This window comes from Epinephelus moara, chromosome 13, assembly GCF_006386435.1.
Source record: "Epinephelus moara isolate mb chromosome 13, YSFRI_EMoa_1.0, whole genome shotgun sequence".
Lineage (NCBI taxonomy): Eukaryota > Metazoa > Chordata > Actinopteri > Perciformes > Serranidae > Epinephelus > Epinephelus moara.
The window spans coordinates 28,732,199-28,757,126 of record NC_065518.1 but is presented as its reverse complement, the minus strand read 5'-3'; the positions used below and the strand labels follow the sequence as shown (position 1 = coordinate 28,757,126).

Genomic DNA, 24,928 nt, shown 5'->3' with positions numbered 1-24,928 from the left:
AATGGACTTTACCCTGCCAGCTCCCAAGTACAAAGTCTGTGTAATGTCCGATTCTGGCGCAGGGTGGCGAACCCCACACAGAGCTAGTTTCGAGCAGCGCAACCCGAGGCGCACTCAGTTTGGTAGTTTGGCAGACCAAGGTGCGCTGAGATGGGTGTGGTGGCGCAGCAGGGGGAGGTGTCGACAGATCCAGCTTGGCGCAGTGACAGTTTCGTTCCAAAAGGCTTCGCCGAAGGTGCGCTAAAAGCTTGCCAGCTGAAACCTGGTCTACTGTCAGCGCAGGCAGAGCGCAGCCGGTGTAGCGGAAGTTTGGCTGACCGGCAGACAGTGTGCACACGTCACCAAAACCTCACAGGCAGGTTTCCAGAATATCAGACACATTAACAATGCAATAAATACCCCAAAAAACCACTATTCAATGCAACTATCTGCAATCAGCACATAAATGTATCTCTATATCGACTGTCCCGTCACATCTGATGTCAGATCAAAGGGGATTGGCACCGTTTGGCACGTTTGGCACGCGTAATGGAAACCCAACCTGATTTGATTAACACAGCTGCAAACTAATGAGTTCACATCCCTCTCAGCCAACCACAAACAGCCACAGCATCAGATAGGGAGTATATATTCAGCATCTGTCATCTTAGAAAAGTCAAAAGAAAAGAAACAGAGTGAGACTGCGAGAGAGAAAGAGAGAGCGCGCGCGCACGAGAGAAACGCAACATTGATTTACAATTGTGGTGACCTCCTCCCAGGCTACCTTTGCATCATCAGCCCGTGGAGGTCTGCTCGCAGTTCCGTATATTCGGACACTGCGAGCTTGGACCTCCCGGACCAAAACATCAGTTTCCTCCTGGGAGAAGTTTGGCCGTCTGACGCTGCTGCTCTCTTCTGCCATGGCGAATTGAGTAAACTCTCATTACGCCTTCGCGCGGCGCATTTAAGGGCGAGGAGAGGGGCTCATTTGATTGGTGTGATGTGTGTAAAACCCACTCCACGCCTTCTCTCCTCCCTCTTTCCAACTTGCGAAGGTAGGAGGGACGGAGGTGGGAAAGAGGAGTAGCTGCGCCAGCGCACACAATGTGCCAAACTTGCAAAATCCGCCTGGCCACACCCAGTTGGCGAAGCGCAGGTGTGCTGCGCCTCCACCTCGCCCGGTCTGTGAAACTAGAGGCCTATGTGTGAATAGAGCAGGTAATTATCTGGAGAATTCACCACAAGCAAGTGGGCATGTTAACGTTTCAGTCATGCTGCTCACGTGAAACTAGAAGAAAATAAACATCCGGTTGTAACGAAGAAGGATCATTTACAAGAGATGGAGGTGAAAATGTCTTACTGGGGAGATGACGAGATTGGGAAATTTCTGTTGCTAAGGGCCGAAGCAGAATCATCCAACACATTCTCACGCCAGCCTCATCACATATTGACGTTTTGGTCATGGACTTTCCACATCCACATATGACGTGCAAGGTACCCTGAGCGCGTTGGTTGTTGATATTCTGGGTCACCATGTCAAGTTCTCTTCATTCAAAATACACTTCAGTTTTCACAGGAAATTAAACATTTACATACGGTCCCTTTTTGAAATTAACGCACTTCATTGTTACAACACTGCAAATTAACTTTTTTTTTTTCAACAACAAACACATGGTTAGGTTTAGGCAACAAAAACTAAGTTAGGTTAAGGCAACAAAAGGAAGTGGTTAGGTTTAGATAAAAAAAACAGGGTTTGGCTTTAGAATCTTACGGGACGTAAACACCGCTCTCTCAGGTAAAAGTTGGTGGTTATTGGACCCATTCGCCACCCCTCCCACCTGTGACACTCGAACATTCGCCGCCTTAACTTTCGTCCCTGTCCCCCCAGGTTTCCCCCTTATGTCGCCGGGCATCGTTAAACTATAACAACAACCGGCCGCATATCATGCCAACGTGTAAGGACGCCTTTTTGTGTTGGTTTGTGACGCCACAAGTCACTGCCAGAGCAAGATTTCGACGACTTCGGAGTGAGGCTCAGTCATCAGACGAATTTCAACGAAATCCCTGTCATGTCTTGTCCTGCACGCTCTACCCAGGCGTCACCCCTAACTGACACCAAACAGAGTATTCCAGTAGGTGAGGGCACTTCTGAAACCAAAAAATCTCCTGCTGTGTGCTGCATGTGTAAAAGGTAAACTCTGAATAAAGTCTGGACCTGATTCTCTTGACATTATTCAGAGATTTTATGAGAAAATGCCTTAAAGCAGCAAAAAAGCCTTGCTGTAATTGCGCAGTAATTGCTATTTAATTACAACATTTTTAATTATAATCCCTATGCTTCTTGTTGCTGGAAAATGTTCCAGTGGTGGTGAGCCTTTTGGAGAAATACTGTCCATGTGTATGCGTCTCCAAGCGCTCAGGCACAAATATGGAGCCATATTTTCTGCCCTTGTGAATTATGGTAGGTGTCACTCAGCACATTGTATTCCAAGGCAGAGTAGTAATATGACTCACACTGCTACTCTGTCTCTGCAGGCAGCCTGGACACACACCACACAGTAATCAGGGGTAAAGAACTATTAGCTGAGTGCAGAGTTATAAACCGGATTGTAAATATTGGATTTTTCCCTCTTTTTTCTCTCTTGTGGGATAAATTGGAATGAGAAGAAGATATTACTATAGAACATAAAGTCGTCTAGATCCATTTGAGAGGTTATGGGGGGGAAAGATAAACACTCAGCTATAATATCCTGCTGTGGCAATCTGGATTTAGTTATGAGCTACATTCATTTCAGTTATTTATTTAGCAGATGTCATCATCTGTAAAATAACAAAAAAAGTAGTGTTATGTGTGTCAGCTGGCTTTTCTTCTGCAGATATATGGCTGTGCAACCACACTTGCTAAGTCGCAAGTTAGTGGCAAGTGTGTGCCTGCGTGTGTGGGTGTATGAGCATGCATGCGTGTGTGTGCATGTGTGTGTGCGTGTGTGTGTGTGTGAGTGCATCCTGCCATCCCACCCCCTCCTCTCCACACCCTGCTCTTCACTCTCCGTTCCCCTCCGCTGCACTATGATTCAGTCCTCCAGCTTCCTCTGCACGGAACGTTTGCGGGCAGCATCTAAAACCCATTTAATGTATGTGACAGTCGTGCAGACTGGCCGACACATACATAAATACACACAAAATATTTTAGTATTGCAAGAATGTTGGCTTTTGGCGATAGTGCAAAGATATATAATCAAACTTGATACCGATTCCACACATGAGCCACCTTTCAGTCCTTGAACACAGTAACCCGATTGTTCAAAAAAAAAAAAAGAAAAAAAGAATAAGGCAGAATCTAAAAAAAAAAATCTAAAAAAATAATAGGAAAGTAAACCTTGAAAAAAAGGATCCTTGAGGCAATAAAAAATAACAACTACAAAGAATAATATTTCAGTCAAAGAGTTACTTTATAGCTTTCTTGAGGCAATAGAAATTCCATGGATAATACTCAACATAATTAAGAGGTAAAGCTGAGCTAGAAAATCTGCATTATTGTAAATCTTAACACTGTGCATGTGAAATGAAACGCTGCATGAATAATGTATTTCGTTCCTTTTAGAGATGAGAAAATATTCAGAAATGTATTCCAATGGTGTCACTGCAGAAAAGCATTCAACAAGGCGATAGATGTAGTTTAATATAGGCCAGGTGGGAGGGGTGGTGAGTGGGTCCAACAATCCCTGGACTTTCACCCAGAAGCCTGGTGATCACTTCCCAATTGCCAAACCAAGATTTTTTTTCCCCTAAACTAAACCACCTGCTTTTCTTGCCTAAACCCAACCATGTGCTTTTGGTGACATCCTAGTGTTGGACCAGGAATGTCAACAACTAGTTTGATAGTTTGACTGCAGTTTGTCATGATTGACAGCTGCAAAAGGCTCATCTTCTAAGGTCATCAGAAGCATTACAAGGAGGCAAAGGACTATTATTCTTTCTATGTCATCTATCTCATGTAATACTGTACAGAGTCAGTGGCCGTTTCAGCGAACATGACAGAAAGTTATTTTTATAAAAGTTAGCAACTAAAGTTTTAAGTCAAATTTGTGAATTGTGATATTGGGCTATGCAAATAAAACTGACTTGACATTTATAACATTTAAACTGCTAAGGTACGTCTGAAAATGTTCAGTACAGGACTAACGACATACCCTTTAGCTGTTTAAGCCCATGTTAACGTTAGCTTAGCAGATAGAGGAGAGACAGCTTCGCAACCATGATTCCCAGAAGTCCCACAGCCTTTCCCCTGACAAGCTTAAAATGATGCTGTGATGTGTTTAAATTTTAATTGCATGTTTCAACATTTCCTTTCAGTCATTTACACTACCAAGCTACCTGCTAGCTCAGTGTGCTCGGGTCCATGTCGTTGGTCCAACAGCCCATTGGTCTGACATCCCATTAGTCCGACTGTCCGTGGTGCTGAATGGCTTCCAGCGGGCATATTTCTGCCTTGATGGTGCGCCGCAACCGGCTCTGGGTCAGCTGGGAAAGGCTTGAGGCGAAGCAGGCTCACGGCTTATGTGTTTGTCACTTTCTTTTTCATTTTAACCCACACCATGATCTTTTCCTGACCCTAACCAAGTGGTTTTTGTGCCTAAACCTAACCAGACCTTAACCACAGGGCATCATGATGATTTCGGAACGGACTTCGGAACAATGGGTTTAATATGGTCGGAACAATGGGCTGTCGAACCAATGGGCAGTTCCCGTGTGCTCACGCAATGATTTGTTTGATATTCTACGAAAATGCATACATGATTCATATGATACTCATGATTCATATGAATTAGCTCCCCACAAATGCTGTTACGTATTCGTATGTAACGTCAAGTCACGTACTTCACGTAAGGTTACATATATTAAGTTTAGGCAAGTAAATTTACTGGTTTAGGAAAAGAAACATGGTGATGACGTACCTTAAAATGACTCAAAATTCACACAATTCAGAACACACTCCTGAGTAAATTCCTGGAGAAAAGTCCTGTGTTTTGTGACCCTTCCACCAACCTCATGACCAATGTTGGCATTGGTCATGAGGTTGCAGCCTTCCCAAATCAATCGTTATACTCGACTGGCTCATGATTACTTAGAACATGTATTTCAGTGCATTACTTTTCGTGGGAAAAATGCTGCATGAGAACAGCCTGAAGAATTTACATGAGTAAGTTGCCGATTCATTTAAGTAGAGAAAGACCTGTTTTTCTGTTGGTCTTTTATAAACAGAAAATGGACATAGAACATGTTTCAAACATAATATACACAGCACATATTGGTGGCACATATTGAAATCATCAGCACCCAAAAAGCATTACCAGACAGGAGTCAGGATCACGTTTTCAGCGTTTTACCGCTTGCAATTAATCCTGATTAGTTACAGCTGAATGCATGAAAATTGCAGTTGTGATATAAAAAGTTAAAGTTCCTTGTTCAGCTCTAAGTTCCACCTACTATTTCATATTCTTTAAAGAAACAACAAGATGCGGTTGGAAGCCCTATAAAGCAAGTAAGTGGACCTTTTAATATGGATTAAATTACAGTGATATATATGTTCAAATCACAGCAGTATGGTGCTGGCTGGCAAAATACTACCAATATGAAATCAGGAGTGACCAAGATAGGAGATCTTTTGATATGTTTGATTACAAGTACAGACTTGAAGTTAAAATGGTGAAAATTGAAATGGAAAGTGAAAATGGATTGTTTTTCCTCAGAGGAACTGCTTTTGTGTCCATACACATACCCCATTGGTGGAACTGTGTCATGACTCAAATGAAATATGACTTTTGATTGACTAATGTTTTGTACCCTTCGAAGAAAGAGACAACTCTCCGAAAACTGTTGGCAGAAAGTGTATTGACTGAACTGCATTGCTGTCCTGAAACTTCTGAATTTCCTATGCAATTGAATATTTATTGTTGCTGAACATGTTTCACCAGCTCCCCCAGTTCCATACATAAACATCAAGAGGCACCACTTGTCCAGAATCGACATGTTTACACTGCATACCAGGAAGTAGGAATCCTAAACAGACATGTTTTCAGAGGGCTAGAAAGCAATACAATCTGTAATCACATAAGCCATCAGCACCAGCCTTTCCTCTTATTAGAAACTCCAGCAAAGCTGCCAAGTCTATATCATCTGCTGGCTTCCAGGATATTGATGCAGAATTGTTAGTAGAAAGATGGAAAAGAAGCTGTAACTTACTGCAGTACTGAGCTGTGTTAAGAGAAGGATGTAGTTTAGGGAGAAAGCTTATCTGTGGTCCCAGGGTCCTTTGCTCCTCAGCTCAGTATTCTCTTAATGTGACAAACTAAGGAGACATGTGTAAGAGTTATGTGTTCTCAACTATTTCTTTTGCCCTAGGTCAAATGTTCAATGTATGTTTCTGGGTCAAGTTGAAATCACCCACCCACAGTGCATCATCCTACTGCAGTTATGCTCTTTGAAACCTCAGGGCAAGGCAATTCTCTTGACTTAAGATATTGATGTCTTCACAGTGGCTGAACAAAGACTAGGCCCTTGGGAACACTGGACCCTGAATACATTTGGATGACACCGTATAGGGATTGCCGTACTTATGGTCTTCTCATCAGCTAACAAAATCACAAGCGTCAGCAAGAAAAATCTGCCCCTACCTTACAAACTGCTGTTATGTGCTCGCAGAGAGGCTGTGTGTGTGAGCATAAAGCTCTCAGAACACTGCTGACTGCTGGAAGATGGCGACCTGCGTGGCGAACGCTGAAAGCGACGACTCCTGTTGAAGTAGCTGCCAGCACTCCAGGACCGCTTGTGCTTCCTCAGGTACTCCTTGTAGTTCTTGCTGAGCAGTGTGTACAGAAAAGGGTTGATGCAGCTGTTAGAATACGTCAGACACGTGGTCAGGTAGTTGATGTTGCGTTTGGCTTTGGTGGATAGGGGCAGTGAGGGGTGGAACTGACCCAGCAGCTGCCAGATCCAGAAGGGCAGGAAGCATGCCCAGAAGAGGAGCACGATGGTGAAGATCAGGTACAGCACCTTTGGGAACATAAGAGATAAATCATTAATGTGAATTATTAGGTGTTTTAGGACCAAATAGTTCTGGTGACTCCCTGAGAGCTGGGGAGCTCCCAGGAGGACTACATACCTTCAAGGGTTTATTTTTTCTGTTTGCATTCCCACCACCTGTGGCAATACTAAAGTGACATACTGTTAGCTGGTCAGCGGTTGGTATAGCAAAGTCACTTTTGCTTTGACGATTCAAAATTGGGTTGCATATATGCTCAGTAAAGCCTGGACTTCTCTATCAGTACAGTTGCCTGTGTGTTCTTTACATTTTTCTTGTAACAAGCTGTTGTTTGTGTTTTGTATTGTGTGTTGTTCACAGATGGCTAACCTGTTTTTTAAAACAGTGGTTGCCGGTGCTGCATCGACTGTGTTTGACCAATCAATGTACGCTTATGTCTGGATCAATCACCAGAGAATCCACTCTAAAATAGGAGCTGAAAAAGTCCCTCAAAATGGCTGTCTAAGAAATAAGATCGTTCGTAGTTGTGTGGACAAAACAAAAAGGGGTTCCTTGAACTGTGAAAGAGTTCCTCCAGTCCAAAGAAGGTTAATACTGCACAGGATAGTGGTGTATTAATCATGACATGCCAAACAAACTGTTATCATCTCAGATAAATTATCAGATTGACTGTATGACTGTACAACACATAGATACACAGAATAGAAAAACTTCTTTTTAATCTTTTTGATGTAGCTTTGCTGTATGTTAAAATGCCGAAATCACAAGGTAATGATGATAACTTAAAATCACTGCATTGTGACCATATATATGGAGCCTTCAAGTGGAGGTATTTTGGTTTTGATGACTCATCTTCCAAATCCATGCACTGTAAAATTTGCATGTACTTGTTCATCTATGATAGCTGCTTAGGAGTTGAGCAGTACTCATTTTTCTCCAGTGATTAGTATTACAAAAAGCCAAGGATGGCTTATAAAACCCTGCCTGTCGTTCCTCGTTGTGATCCTCGTTGAGAAAGAGACCCACAGTTACACACAGCACTGGCAGGGACGGAGAGTATTAATTATTCCTGTACCAAGCAGCGGCACTTTTAAAAGTTGAACAGTCTGCATTCTCTCTTGCTCCAAGGTACAAGTACATCCTATGAACAGCTTTTAGTGCAACTGAATGGCAGCACTGGCACATTGTTAATCACATTGATAAGACAAAATGAACCCATCTTAAGCCCTGCTATGAAGAAAATTGGAAGGGGTTTGGTCTCAGCGTGAGAAGAGAGCAAACGGGAATGGAAAGAAGAAAAGCTGCAGCCTCAGGGAGAGGATTGATAACAAAATGTTTTAAGCAGAGAGCCGAACTGATGATGCTCTATTTATACACTTTATATAAAATATTTATCTTTCATGACAACAATGCTGTTGGCAAACTGTTGCCACAAACAGAAGGTCAAACAATGGCTATGACAAAGAATGTCACCAGTGCATGAGCAACAGGATAGGGCTCCTCCCTTACGAGTTTGTACACTTTCCATATGGAGTATGACTGAATCAACAGCCCTGGTGAGTGGAATGTCTTTGGCGGTAGTTTAAACAGCGGCGTCTTGCCCAACTTCCTGTCTGCTCATGAGGCTCTACCTGATGGATGTGTCTGGATCCCTCTCCAGCCGAGCTGCAGAGTGGTTAAGACATGAGGGACAGGGACTAGATTGATGCTGCACACCAAAACAAGGAGAAATAAAAATGGGGCTTTAAATTGGATTAGAGGGGCTGTTCTGTCTCCACGAAGTCCACAAAGGGAGGATGTTAGGGCAGTGAGTAGTTGGATGGTCAACAAAAGGTCAAACTTTTATATGGAAGGCCAATATTTGTTTCCAGCCTCATGCAGACATTTAACTTTTCTTTTTCTTTTAACCATGATCATCAGTCGTAGTGATTTTTCCCCTAGCCTAATCAATACGTTTCATTACCTGAACCTAAACAACTCGTAGAAGTGCCAGATGACAAAACACTTGTTTTTGCAACAGTGATTTGTAACACTTTCAGGATGAAGAACGTAGTTTGTTGTTTAAGTTGAGCTACATCCACACTAATATGTTTTCTTTTTAAAATGCACAACTATTTATACCTTGCATCCATACTGCTCAGGTGTTTTTGAACCCCACCGAACAGAGATTTTTGAAACACTGCTTAGTTTAAAAAATCACGGGCTGTGTTTTAGCCTGGACGGGCGGAAACGGAGATGTTTGATGAAGCAGACAACCATGTTTGCTTCCTAATTGAGTCTTGTCAGTCATGGCATATCAAGCAAAAACATTAACATAAGTTTTGTGATTTTCTTGTCTGAGTATTCCTTTCCCATTGCTATGGCTCCAGCAATAGATATTGCTTCTTGAACTACTTAAAGTTGCAGTATTTGCTTTGCAACAACTCCCAATCAGTTTTTCGCCACCTTGACCACTTTACACTCATGTATTACTTTCAGTAAAAGTTCCATCCTACTTTTGCCATCTCTGTATTTCAAGCTATTCTCGACAACCAAACATTATTCGACCAGAAAGGTCATTAGTCAACAAGATTTAATTGGTCGCTTAGTTGCAGAGAGAAAAGAAAACCCCGCTGTGCCTTGTTAAAATAAATCAAATCCTATATGACTGGACCATGTGGGAATTTAATTTGAAAGGACAGACAAAGGAAGTGGCCACGCTCAGCAGGTGGACAGGAATCACATTACAAACCAATCACAGCCGTCAGATATCTTTCCCTTCTTCTATAAATATTCAGTCTGAGGATGGAAAAGTTGATCATTTTAGTGCAAGGTTACTCGGAGCTTTACATCTGTCCCACAGACAATAGGCCTACACACTTATAAACAGCACCTGGAAGAAAATCATCTCTGCACTCAGAATTTCTGGTAAATAAGCTATACAGTGCTTGTTAAGGTTGCTTAGCAACCTCAGACGCAACCTGCAAAAAAAGCACAAGAGTAGGACCCAGCATCCAACCTCATGTTTCCAGGCGGTTAAAGGGCTGGCACCTGTGGTTATTACACAGGCTAGTCAATAACATGTCAGGCAGGAATCATTTTGAGAAGGTGAAAGACAAGACCAAGGTGATACATAAACTCTGCAGGCAAACATTTGCCTATCATTTGTCGACTACAAACATGACGTATCATCTGAAACATGTAAGTAGCTACGTACATGTCCATTAGCCACTTAGCACAATCATTACTGCTTTTGCTGTGGCGAAAAAGGCCCAGTTAAGGTCAGATTGGAAGCAGAATATGTACTTAGATGAAACAACCTTCAATGGGGCAAGATAATAAGAGCAGAATTTTCCAAAACAATTTTTTCTCTCCACGCCGGTCGACAAGCGCTTCTGCTCCCAGCTGTTGTCTCCGTCACATTTGGGGCTGTTTTTCCATCATGGGTAAGTAAATAACCTCATAAAATTATACGCCATGTTTTCCTAACAACTGTACATGTGTGTCCACTTCTTAGTAATGAGTATATGTATATAAACACACACACATGTATATCACATTTGTCAAACGGGGTGTTTTATTTTGAAATTTGTTTTATTCTGAAAATTGACCGGATGCTGTTGTTGTTCCTTTGTTTGACTTCCTGCCCGGCTTGACACATTTGCTCGCGACTTGCGCAGAAAATAGACCAGATGCTGAAACGATCGCTGCAGGGTGGTGTCATCCACACCGGCTGCGCCGCGCAGCTCTGTGGCCGGTGTGGATAACACAACTGGTTAACATGGGCGCCGAAAGGAAACTGGCTTCGCTTCGAGGCTATTCGCAGCGCTTCCGCGGGCGATGTGGCCCTGGCGTAAGGAGGAGTATAAGAATATTTGGTGAACAGTTCTGGGGTGCTGTCTTATTGTTGCCTGAAGTTGTAAGTTGGTTTACAATAAACTACCTACTAATGGCTGTGAACTCACCTCATGTCACTGAGTCGTTTTTTCAGCACTTTGCAAATAGTGTAATTAACAGGTGGCTTGCTCAGTGTGTGACGTGCGCTTGTAGATAATTATAGGTCTATATTAATTAAGGTTCATTATTACAGTTTTGTATTTCTCTGTAATGTAGCACAGTGTTAACAATGTTAGTTACACTATTCTTTCTCAGACCTTGAACTCAAACCATTGTGTTGCCTCGCCCAAAATGTATAATTCAATAAGTAAATTAACAACATGTGGGTGACTAGTTGACTAATGGCCTTAAATGATGACTGTTGGTCGATTAGGAAAATTCTTGGTCGGGGGAAGCCCTAATTCTCATATGCTGTTCATTCGCTCTAAAAGAAAGTAATGCATCAAAATGCGTACATATCCCACGTAATATTACAGTAACATATTTTGGAAAGCTGCAATTATGTGACCAGTGTGCTGAAAAGTAAAGAAGGAAGTGGTCCGGAGCTATCCAGTAAGAATGCAGGTTGGGTGGAGAATGGGTCACAAAACAAGATTTTTCCTAAGCATTTTCCCAAGGCCGGTCATAGGAACAGTGTAAACGTCGAGAGAAGTTTGAATCATTTTAAAGAACGACGTCACCACGTTTCTTTTCCTAAACCTAACCACAGTATCTTTACTTGCTTAAACGTAACCTACATAACTTTATATTAATTATGTAACTTTAACGTTGAGGACATAACGTCATTTACGGGGCACAAATTCGTAGGGTATCACACGAACCATTGCATGAGGATATGCTGAGTGCCTCTAATAACTGAGCAACTAACCACAGAGTAGAGCATGCACAGTGTACCTGAATGGTCATGTGATATTCGTTTTCAGGTGCGTTAGTATATTATTTCTGAAACGCTGTTAAAACACTCGTGTAGGGAGATAACATTTTAAAATTAAAATGTCTAAGTTTGGATGTGGCCTTTGAGGAATTGCAGGGTTTGGAGTACTGTTGTCATATATGGCTGAGCACATACATGCAAATATTCACAGCATACATCTTTGAAGATTAGCAGTAAAGCCCAAAAAGCACTAGCTTGTGTAAAATAAAACTACTTGTAACCCCTAAATTACACTCTCAAATATTCAGATATCAATATTCTCAATCTTGTGATTTACTGACCTTTTGATTGGGAAGTTTCTTGGTCTGTTTGAAGGTCTCCGTCTGCGAAACCCAATAAGTGCGTGCAAGCTGGATATAGAGATAGCCAATGATCAGTCCAGGAGCAACAATGCTAGTGCAAAACAGGAAGGAGATGTAAATCTTGTAGGACAGTGGTGACAGTGTGGGCTGACACATGGCCTTCTTGCCCACTGTCATTAGCTGAATGCTCACGATCATTGGTAGGGTGAGTATGAGAGATGCGGCCCAGACCAGCAGTGCAATGGCCTTCCGGTAACTTTTAGACCGTTTGACTGTGTCGAGTGGCTTGAGCACAGCAAAATAACGCTCCGTGCTCATGATTGTCAGCGTGAAGATACTGGCATGCATGGTCAGGAAGTCCATGCTGATCAGAATCCGACACCCTGCGTCCCCAAAGTACCACCCCTTTAGGAAGTGCGTGCAGACTACAAAGGGTATGGTGAGAAGATACAGCAGATCTGCCAAAGCTAAGTTTATGATGTAGATGTACATAGAAGCTGCAGTCCTCATGGAGTGGCACATGACCACCAGGGTGTAGATGTTCCCTGAGACTCCGACGAGGCACATGATGGAAAGGATGGTGCCGATCGTAAAAGTGGCGGCTGTGTCCTCATGTGAGCTTAGAGGGGGGTCGGTGGCATTGGCGCCCCTCTCCACGAGGACTCCCACAGGCTCCATGGACACTGTGGTCATATCTGGATGTGTGGGAACAGAAATTTAAGGGTTGAGGTTAGCAATTTGAGGTTAGAGGTTAGCAACAGACAAATTACATTTGCTAATCATCCTTGCCTCCTAACTTGGATTCATCTTTGAACATTTAATTCATTCAACTGGACCTTACATAAATGGGGGCTTTTATAGTCAGAGAAACTATACTGGCCTCTTTTAATTCATTCATAATCTCCTTTTGTGACAAAAGAAGTCATTAGGGAAGGATTTAATGAGCTTTAGTTCAATGCAAAGCTTCTTTTTCAGGCTCCATCTCTACTAGTCATTTGTAAAATCTGTATCTCTCAGTTGACTGCTTGCATGTCTGCAGAGGTAAAAACCTTCCGTGACTAACTCACTCATACTGAGGAAAGTGAAATCCCTCGTTTTACTCGTGGCATGGAAGGCAGCTCTGAAAATAGCTTTTGGCGCATTCAATTTTTTATTTACATTAATATAAAACACCATGAGGTATGTCCCTTTGAGGTTACACAACTTTTCAGATGGCCACTGTCTGGAGTGGATGTGAAGAGGATTGCCACAGTCTGATTCAAAAATATGTTTGAAAAGCATTTGAGAAACAAAATTACAGAAACATACTACTGTAAAAGTTGCACTTTGATCACTTAACACTGATACAATTGTTAATCTAATGGGGAAAGAATTTCCAATGGAAATTAGAACTTTACTTATATAGTGATATTCTATCTAAGTGAGGCAAATTTACCCAAAATTACAGTTTAATCATTCCACAGCCAGACAGCAGAACCACCCGGGAAGCCATAAACACACACACAGCAGGACACAACTTAGGGCTGCAGTGTGGAAACACTGACAGTTATAAAGCAGCAGCCTACAATGTAAGAAGAGGCAAGAAGGACTAAACGTCAGTGCACAAGTTGAAGGAGCTGGAGGTGAAGGAGTTTTACCTTGTTTAATTTAATGTGACAAATAAATGATTGATCAATTGATTTACGCCACCAGAATTTCAGGGGGGTGATGACAAAATACATCTTCACTCTCTGAGGGTAAACCAGCAAAATGATCAAGCTTTTGTAGCACACTCACTAGAGCTTATGTTTACAGAAAGAGCCAAATGTATCAGAGTTGATGCAACTGTTGAAGGAACACAGAGAACTTTTTACTCAGTCACAGAGGTCTCCTTTCGCCTAGTCTAATTCCAAGATGTCAAGACTCAGACAGAGATGAATAAGGAAGTGTTCTTCCTTTACGACATATGCTGTTCCAAAGCACCAGGGACAGAGATAAAGTCAGACAGGGTTAATATTAAATTTCAGTCCCTGCTAATGGACCTGTCTGCTCCGACAAGCACAACAGCCCAGTAACGCATGCATGTAAATGCATCTTTAAGGACAATTACAAGTCTACCTGGGCATGCAAGTGAATTAAAATACGCACAGCCTTACCTGGACTGCCTCCTAGGACAGAAGGGTTCAACACTTAGCCATGCTTTGTCTCACTTGGCTCCTCCAAACTTCACACTTACTGCAAAAATTTCACACGCCATAAAAGTCCAAAGAGATTCTACAGCATATTTGATAGGTGAAACACGCAGGTGGAAGAAAAGGAAAGAAAAATCTACATCCAGTACTCTCGAGGGGGGAAAATAAACTAAATGAGTCATCCACTACAAGAAAGATTCCTCCAGTGTTCACTAATCTCTCAACAGCAAATAAACCAATCCAAAGTGTCTGGATTCCAGAGAGGTGCACTGACAGCTTAAAAGTTCTTTTCTGTTCCCTCTACCCTTTGTGCACCTTGGTAGCATCCAAACACTGGATGTGTGCTGTGACATCGACAGAAGAGTAATTTAATTTAGCAGAGAAAAACAAGAGAACATCAATGAAATGATGATGAGAAGAGAGGATCACGTTAAGCTACAGCTGGTTACGGAGAATCCCCCCCTTTGACTGAGAGAGAGTAAGAGAGAGAGAGAGAGAGCAGAGGTAGAGAGGGAGCAAGAGAGGGAGAGACAGGAGCGCACTGCGAGTGAGGCACTCTCGCTCAGAAGCCCAAAGTGGGAGGGTGAAGACGGAGAGAACGGGTGAGAGAGAGAGGTATGCAGGAAATGTGTTCTACCCTCTCTCTCTCTCTCTCTCTCTCTCTCTCTGTCTCTCTCTCTCTCTCTCTAACCCCTGTGCCATCTATTTCCATGCGACAGGGGCGTGCGCCACAAACTGATATGCAACACTGGGACTTGAGACACATTACACACTGACAGAACAACCCCTGCTGACACACACACACACACACACACACACACACACACACACACACGTGCAGTATAAATCACTAGCTAAAAAGACAGCCAACACTACCCATTTGTTCCAGCTTGGTGTATCCAGTGTCCATTATTTTAAATGGATAGTGCCAGGGTCAATGTCACCTACCACTGCAGCAATTCACCTAAGCACAGTCATCAAACATCATCTGCCGTGGGGAGGTGGGGGGCACAAGCCAAGCTAAACAATGTATTTGGCCTTCTGTTGCTGCTCATACTGGCTACAGAGGGACAGTGCATTTATAATGGTGAATAGGAGCCTTTGTTACTTGTGCTCTTCCTCATTAACTCTGGCATTTCAACTAAAAACAGTCAATTTGAAAAAAACATCTCTGGTTTTCAAGGTGAGCTCAGACTGAAGTACATTTTAAAGGGAGAATTATTGCGATGTTGCAATGTTGAGACATGAGTGGATGTGAATAGATGCAAATTCTCGCAGGGAGGTGCAATCTGAGGTGAAGATGTGTCCATGTGAGTTGAAAATGTTTTCACTTCAGGTTAGAATCCCTTGGACTGTCACCATAACTAACCCAGTTTGTCCTTACTATTTATAGCTGACATTTATTTTGCTCAGTGTTGCCAACTTGGTGACGTTCTCGCTAGATTTAGTGACTTTTCCGACCCTCTTAGCAACTGTTTTTGAATAAAGGGACCGGCAACGAATTAAGTAACTTTCTCACACCATCAGGGAAAGCCGAGAAATATATTCAAAAATATTGTAATTCATTCCCCTGCATGCTTCTCAGAGTAATCGCAGTCCATTTCTCTTTTGGCAACAACACAGTGTCTCTTCTTCTCCTCTTGTGCCGTGCACGGTGCACAGGCCGTCAGTAAGTGTGGGGCAGGCGGGAAGACGCCGCAGGAGTGGGAGTTAAGTTGAAGCGAGTTTTTATGGTTATGTTGATGCTCTTGTTTTGAATTTTTCTCCAGATTGGAAGTCTTTCTTTGACATCTGTGACTGTATCGTTATCATGTCAAAACAACAAAAACCCTCTGGTGTCCACTCAACTGCCTCTACACTACTGAGAGGAGTGTATGTGGAGAGAAAGAACATGAAATAAACAACAGCTCTGTGATGAAATAGGCAGGAGGAGAGCTTGTTAAGTTAGCTGTTGGCTGTTAGCAGTTAGCAGCTAGCAGCTAGTTTCATTACCTCTAAGCAGCCGGTGGCCTCAATGAACAGCTCACGGAGGTTGCATTGATTTACATTGTGAGGCATTCAAACTGTATTCAGTAAAAATTAGTATTGGTCGAAGGTTAATTACAACATTCTTATGATGTGTTCAATGTAATCTTGTAAAATGTAGCTTTTCGTGAGAAACTTGATTAGGAGGAGAGATTTGTGGATGTTTCATGGCAATATAAAATAGATATTAGAGAGGGCATTATGATGTATCATATATCGTACAAATGCATTTGCTTTTTTTTTTTTTAAAGATGGTTTTTTTTCATGTGAAAGAAGGTTATGTTAAAGGTTGTTTCATACATGTGCCTGCCACTGGCTTTGGGTGATCTCTACCAGCCCTGTCTCTTAAAAATTACATTTGTATACAGCTAGCTTGAAACAGCAAACACATTTTGAGGGAAATGCAATGCTGAATGAAATACGTGTTCTATTGATATAATGAGGAAATGTTTATTAACATACCTGGCAAATCGACTGTTTTTATTGTTTTAAATTGTGTCTTGTTGCTTTTAATGTCTCTGTAAAGCACTTTGAATTACCTTGTGTTGAATTGTGCTATACAAATAAACTTGCCTTGCCTTGCCTTTCCTAAAAATGTTGAAACTGAACATATTGGCAAAATTTTCATGCATTTTTTCAGCTAATATTTTAGTTGTTTTCCACCAAAATGGGCAGTCATGCATGACAGTATCCACTCATAGTGACTAAAGCATTACTTTTTGTTACCTTTTTATCCACATTTAACCTGAATTAAACCCAGGGTTCTGGCGTCAAGGTTCTGTTCTTTGTACGCCTGCCACCTCAACCCAACCACCACCTTGCGAAGCCTATACAGTGCACATGCAGTGCTTCATTACCTTAAAGTAACATTGTCACTAAAATCCAGGCAGTGATTACGTTGCCACACTGTAATTAGGAAAGCAGTTTAGTAACATACAAACATATTTTCTTGGAGACAGGTACCTCACTGTAACTGACATAACCTCTATGCTTTATGCAAATGAATGACTGCTGACATTACCAATATTCAAATTAGTGTTTGATGTCATCCAGCAACTTTTAGCAACTTATACCCCTTTCCAACAGTCATGGGCTAGCTTGACTTGGCTGTCAGCCCAGCACAGCAGAGATCTGCATTTCCATTACAACAGGGCTACCTTCTTGAAGGTGTGTCTTCAACTGATGGTGGCTTGTCTTAAGTGATGACGTTTAAAAGCAGTGGGCAGTGATCCACGGATCCGCGAAACTGCTAACAAAGTTCCAATTCAATAACAACACATTTCATTTCCAATAGATTCTTCACAAAAGCCTCCCATTATATTGTTATGTATGAACTTTTATTGTGAAGCAACAAAATAAGAAAATGTTGAGTTTCTGAACAGCAACTTCACGCAACTTCTAATATGGCTGATAGGGAACAAGAAACAGTAAAATAAATGCAATGGTAAGGCAACAGCAAGACATCCCCCAAAAAGGGAATGGTTTTACATGTGGTGGCCACAGACAGTTGGTCCCCCCTTCCTTCCATTCTTCTCTAGTTTTGTGTTCTGCTAGTGTCCTTGTCACTACTGGTAGCATGAGGTGGTACCTGCAGCCCAATCAGGTTGCATGGGTAGTCCAGCTCCTCCTGGATGGCACATCCATACACGCGGTCAAAAGAAGCTTTGTTGTGTCTCTGAACGTCTTAAGAGCATGGAGGAGATACCAGGAGACTGGTCATTACACAAGGAGAGCTGGACAGGGCCGTAGAAGGGCATCAACTCAGCAGCAGGACCGGTATCTGCTCCTGTGTGTGAGGAGGAACAGTAGGGAGCATTGCCAGAGCCCTACAAACTTCCAGAAGGCTACTGGGGTGCATGTTTCTGACCAAACTGTCAGAGACAGACTCCATGAGGGCCCAACGTCCTCTAGTGGGACCTGTGCTCACAGCCCAGCACCGTACAGCTCAATCAGCATTTGCCAGAGAACACAAGAATTGGCAGGTTCACCATTGGCGCCCTGTTCTCTTCACGGATGAGAGCAGGTTCACACTGAGCACATGCGACAGGCGTTAAAGAGTCTGGAGATGCCGTGGTGAACGTTCTGCTGCCTGTAACATCATCCAGCATGACTGGTTTGGTGGTGAGTCAGTGATGGTCTCGGGAGGCATATCCTTGGAGGGTCACACAGATGGGGGCCATACAAACTACTGAGTAACATTATTAGTTGCTGTGATAAAACTCACACAAGTTAGATCAGCCTGTGATTTTAATTTTATACTTTAATTTTCAGTGTGATTTTGAATCCAGCCCTCAGTGGGTTGATGATTTTGGTTTCCATTGATCATTGTTATGTCATTTTGTTCTCCACAAATTATATATTGTACATCAATGAAGATTTTCAACTTGAATAATTGGTTCATCAAGATCTGATATGTGATCAAAGTGTTCCCTATATTTTTTGAGAAGTGTATACTTAGATTATAATTTACACTAATTACTTACCTTTCTATATGGTGGCGGAGTCCGCCATCACTGCTCTGGATTCAAATGCCATGCATATCAATCTCCCAGGCAAATACCTGTACTGTGAAGCCATTTGGGCATAGCGGGCACTCAGGGTATTGAACCTCTGCCATCATCACATCTTTATGACAGTGTCTGTTTATTAGCCATGACCAGTAGCTCTAAAGTTTGCTCTGTAGGTTGGTTGGTCAATCATTAAGTCCATCAAAAGTGTTTGGCATGCAGTGGTTTGACATAACCACTGGATGCCAAAGTTAGGAATGTTCAAATCATCAATGTGAGAGTATTCAAGCAGGGCTCTCTTTGTTACATGGGTTAATTTCAATGATAGCCTCTTGATTGTTGTTTTTCTGTATTCTGGTGTGAACAGAACAAATAGTTTGAGTTATACTTCTTGAACTGTTTGCAAGTTCTGTTTGTTTTAAAGAAAACAGCAGGAAATCAGACACAGAGCGGGAGAAAAATAGGTGACAAATAAACAACAGTCAATCTTATAGGCCAAATTGTTGTTAGTCTAAAGTCAATGCTGAGGAAACTGCAGCAGATAATTCTTAGTATTGTATGTATTAGTATGTATGCACTGACTTCTTTGGTGTGAAAATATATATTTTTGGTTTTTGTCACCACTTAAAATGCGGATAGATCAATTAGGTGCTTAATTTGACTGATATATAACAACCAAACATAAGGCAAATGGGAAATAAATCCAACCCACACATCCTAATGTTTTATTACCAGTAGGATGGTAACTTGACCAGTCTTTCCCAGTGGGCAGTTTGCAATTACAGTCAATTCAGCCTAATGCAGCTGCAGTCTTATCCCCCGCATTCTGTCCTTTGCTACTTATCTAATCAGCGCTGGCCTCCAGGCAGACTGATTTTATGCAGAAACAGCCACTCAGACAGGCCTTTTATGCTCCTGTATTTACAGCTGTAACCTTTTAACCTCTCAGGTCACAATGTCATTTCTAACAATAGAGACGCTCTTTGCTGCAAATCAATACGTTTATCCACTCAACGAGGTGGACCATGGGCCGACCATGTGGTGAGCAGCCGCCATGTAGTATTCATGAAACTACAGCATATTTGTAGCAGCACTGAAATGATAAATAGCTGCTGGAAAAGACACTTGGCATTCTCAAGAGATACACAAATCTCTCTGACAACATGCATTTGCTTTTACGGCCAAATTAAATGTCAAAGAATTCCTATCAGAGTCAAGCAGGTGTAACGATGTAAACATGTCGGTTGAAAAGCAAGCAGGTCTCTTTATGCTTTCTTGACTATCAATTGCAAATGAATTATCGGTTGTTATGTAATACTGTTCCGCGGGAATGTGTGTGTGAGCGTTTACGTGGAATGTAGCTGGGAGTTTATAAGGGGTGTCTGTGGGATCTTATCACAGCAGGGGTCACAATGCTTCTTCATGTTGTGTATGTGTGTGTGGGTGTGTTTAAGGTCACCCTCATAAAATTACAGACTATCTGTAAAGGGATTAAGGGAGCGCTGATGAGCAGCTATTAGAGCCAGATCAGGACTGGATATCTGCTGCTTACACAGTAAATGATGCAGTGCAACCGCCTGTCACAGATTTCTGCAATCATTAAGGAGTTTACGGGATGACACCCACTTCCACCTCATTAGCCATCACACACACACACACACACACACACACAGGGGAATGCAGAAAAGAAAGAGGAAAAGCAGAAAGGGTAAAAATAACACACAAATGAAGATTATCCATGCCAAACTGACAGCTCTGTTGCGCTTGTGTGTATGGCTGCATGTGTTAGCGTGTTTATCCTCTTTAAGCATACTAAATGCCAGGCCAGTTGCTAAGGGGCAGCTGCATCTATCAGCTGCTCAGAAAATCACATGCTTTATCATATTAGTCTTAAGCGTGCGGTAAATAGCAATTTGACTGAATGGATAAATGCACCTTCAATGTGCACTCACTAACATTCACGATGGAGTGTGACTCAATGTGTGTGTGTTCGGTGTTGATAGTGACAGGTGTGCGTGGCTTCGTATGCCATTTGATGTTGTACGAGCACACAACATGCATAATGCAACCTCATTCTCAAGCAGTGAGCAGCGGTGACTGCTGTCTGCTCTTCATTTGTTCTGTGGATGAAAGGATGAAGTTTGCCAGTGTAGCAGACTGAGAGGAGAAGAAATGATGGAATGACGGAGGAATACAAATAAGACCGAATTCAAAATGAATGCACGTTTAAAAAACTTTGAAACACAGCCAAGGTACAACAAAATCTTCAAATAATAGGGGCAAGGACAGCAAGAACATAGAGAGCACTAATAAAGTTGGAAAGCTCCATTGTTCCCTTCCTTGGGGTGGGTCCTGCATTCAAAATTATGCTTTAGTAAACGTTTTCAATTTTTTCAATTGAAAACTTTTCAATCAGCAAAATGTACTCACATTTATGATTCTTAAAGGCAGAGTGAAAGTCCTAAAACCTGCAAGTTAGTAAGCATTTTAGCATGCCAGGTTTCCTCATCACATAGTCAGTGGGTTTTTTGAATGTGTAGGAGCCAAATATGTTTGTTAAAAAATCCAAGATTTAATTGGTAGTTCACTGTTTTGAACACAAGGTGTCACTGTGATGTTCTCATGTGCAAGGGTAAAGGTAGGAGTGTCACTGTTGTCGTCAGGTGTTCAACCCGGAAGGGCAAAGGGTTTTTGACCGCTTTGGCGCCAAATGTTTGACACGCCGTATGCCGAGTGTTTTGGTCTTTTTTGGAACTAAATGGACATTGTTCACACTTGCATGGAGGAAATAAATTGTTTTTGCTGCAACCGAGAACAAGCTGTGGATTCAATATGGACACAATACGGCGTACAGTAAATCAAACTCAAGTCAGGTGTGTCAACCAGGTCACACAACATCTCAGTGGCTAAGTAATAGACTAGCTTCTACAGAATGTTTTTTAGGTTAGATGCCTGACATAAGGTCTGTGATTAACACAAGCTTAAGAGACTTTAATGTTTTGGTTATGACATAAACTACACCAGTAACTACCCCACTCATGAATTTTGAAGCTTTTCAAGCTCTAAAAAAACACAGCTGCTACCAGGTGGTTAAATGAGACTACAAACCATTATCATGCTTTACAGCCTCGCTGCGGTGGCGACCTTAGTCATGCAATCACAGTATATTTTGTTTACAGCCTAATGTTAGCTTTTTACTTCTGGTGATTGCATTAAAAAATCATAAAAGTGGTGTTCATTTGTGAAGAATATCTCGCTGAACAAAATGTGTAAGTATCATAAAGTTAAATTTGCCACAGAGCTTATTTGCTGCGATAATTAAAAAAAATCCCACTGGCTTTTTGACAGGGAACCAGGGTGATGCTAATTTCCATGTCGGACTACAAAAACACGACATCCCTGCAGCATTCTATGAGCTGTGTGTGCTCAGCCATGCCCACTTTTGAGCAATCTAACCAAATCTGTCAGATTTGATTTATATCCACCACATATTCTGTGGGAAATTACTGACACCAAATCATCTGTTTTACTGTGATTAAAATATGTTTGCCTTGTTTTATTTGGTGACACCTGTGGTTAGTGGTTGTACTTACTCACAGTTTATAGATACCAAAAATTACAGTTATGTGACTTTACACCTGTCAAAAATGACACAGAATGATAATGGTAACAAAGTGTCTCAAATCTCAATTTGCTGAAATAAGTTGAAATTCTCCTGACATCACCAAGTGTCAGAAATGGAGGACAATCTTATTGTCGCTGTCTGTGGGCACCCAGCGCTCTACCACTCGTTAGTACTTTACAGAAACATGAAGGAGAGGGTTTGGATTAAAGTCAGCAAAGCCATAGGACTACATGGTTAGTTCTAGCCTAGTTGTTGACCTGCTTCTTAGCAAAATGCTCTGTGTGATTTAAACTGGGCTTTTATTGTGAAAGGTAAAAAAACTAAAAGAGCCACAATGTGAAAAATGATAATGAGTGTTCCCAGTTTGGTTCACACTGGTTCAAAGCATAGAGCCTTCATGTTCATCGTGTTTACAGTTTTTAATTCCAGCTTTCGGCTGTGCTTTATTACAAACCAAGTTAGTGCTAATCTTAGCATTAGCTGCCTTCCCCAGTTAGTTAGCAAAACTCTTAGCTCAGCTGGTAGCACAGCTGTAAAGTGGCTGTATTATCGTGAGTAACAAGGCAAAATTAGCTGTGAACACATCTTAAAGGGAAATTTCGGTTTATTTCAACCTGTCTCCTATCGTCCTAAATTTGTTTCAAGTGACTAGTGACATAAAAATAATAGTTAGCATGTTAGCCGTTAGCCTAGATACAGCCGTAGCGTCAGACCTGTTAAAACGTAAGCGAAAGGGCAACCTTCAAGTGCAAAGTTAGTCCACTAAACAAGCTTTTTTTCCACAAAGACCGCCTCATATCGTTAGGATAAATTTCAGAGAACATACAGAAAACGACATGTAAACGTGTTGTCTCACCTTACCGGTGTGCTGCCATGTTTGTTTACCATCTAGCTCTGCTTTCCAAAGCGTGGCCGAAATATCGCGAGAACAAGCTGCGATCTCATACCGTGCCCGAAATAAACCGAAATTTCCCTTTAAAGCTTTTTGGACTGCAGGGGCTTCTTTGTTGCAGTACCACATTTGGCCACTGGGGTAACTGAGCTCCCTTATAAATCCATGATCCATTTACAGTGCACTGACAACTGATGTCACATAGATCTATCTAAAAAGAAAGTCAACAATGTAGTTTACTTTCTCAAATAAATAATACCAAATTCATCATTAAACCTATCTACTGCATTTAAACATGTCCATACACCATCCTTTGTTTACTAAATCATGTCCAGCACATACATGCATGATTTACTGTGAATTTTTTGAGCATGAGTATGGGACTTGAATCCCTCACAGGAAAGGCAGACAAAACTACCTTTAAACAATGCAAATACAATGAATGAACTTTCTTGTAAAATGCTGGCCATAAATACCATCAAAATTAGATTTGATGTGATTAAATTCATATAGGATTATAACTTAAAGTAAAAACTGACACATAATGTGTGAGCAACATTTAAATGTTGTCACTAATTGAGGTGGAGCTAATTCTAATAGACTACACTTTTGGGTTGTTTACTCTATGACACTGCATCATATTATACACTGGTCATACAGTTAATAAACAAGATTTAATGTCTTACAGCTACACTCAATACTAAGTTCACAGCTCTACATTTTTTTTCCAAAGCTTTCCTTTCTTTCCTCTATTTCTTTCCCCCGCTATTCCTGAAAAATATTGCTTGCAGGGGGTATGCTGTCTCAATGGGGTGAGCTGAGGTGAGCTGTCAGATAAATGTAGCAGAGGCGAAAAATATAATAAAAAAGCCAAGTACCTTGAAATAGTACAGTGCTACAATATGGGACTTCAACTTGACAGAAGGAGTGTCCAACCACAGAGCCACCCCTTAATTAAAACTGTTATTCTTGGACGTATAAAAACTATGCATTTTTACAGTGAGTCTTGATCTTTCTTTTTACATGCAATGCAAAATGCATAGGTGAAGTGCTGCTGGAGGGCACCTGATCAATGTTCCACCACCTTTTTTCTTTAAGTGAGGAAATGGAATATTCATGGTTCTCACAGTCTGGTTGAAATTCATATACATTTTTTAAGCATTTGTACATCTAGTCATCACTAAAGTGTATGCCATGCAAGAGAGACAATACAATGGTCAGAGTGGTCATAAAGACATTTAAGGTGTGTTGATTCACGATGTCTACTCATGCGTTGAGTAACATGAAAGCAAACATTCCATCTTAAACGTTGACAGTAGCTGCCGGCTGTAACATAGACTAACAGTGTTCTGTACACGGATGAGGTTCCGTACAGATTACCCATAGCGCCAATAGCTGAGCAAGTACTTTAAGGCTATGAATGAAATTTATATGTGTGTAATCTTCAATTCCCCCTCTTTCATTCTTGCTCAAGCAAGAGATCTCAACGCCATACGTTCCTATTACATTTCAGGTTTGCTCAGTGCGCCCACAGCGCTTGACAATGGAGGGAGGGGAAGCTCTGGTCCTGAC

At 41.7% G+C, this 24,928-nt stretch overlaps 1 protein-coding gene across 1 annotated transcript in view; it reads right to left on the bottom strand.

Moving 5' to 3' along the window:
• The window catches only part of LOC126399534 (urotensin-2 receptor), a 171,958-nt gene extending 157,208 nt beyond the window's left edge, over positions 1 to 14,750 (bottom strand). Inside the window, exons 1-3 of the mRNA XM_050059561.1 lie at positions 14,272 to 14,750; positions 12,116 to 12,831; positions 6,657 to 7,035 (exon numbers count right to left, since the gene is read on the bottom strand). Of these exons, the coding sequence (XP_049915518.1) occupies positions 6,658 to 7,035; positions 12,116 to 12,829 (1,092 nt within the window). The 5' untranslated portion in view covers positions 12,830 to 12,831; positions 14,272 to 14,750 and the 3' untranslated portion in view covers position 6,657. The remainder of the gene's footprint in view (positions 1 to 6,656; positions 7,036 to 12,115; positions 12,832 to 14,271) is intronic.
• Between the last annotated feature and the right edge of the window lie 10,178 nt (positions 14,751 to 24,928).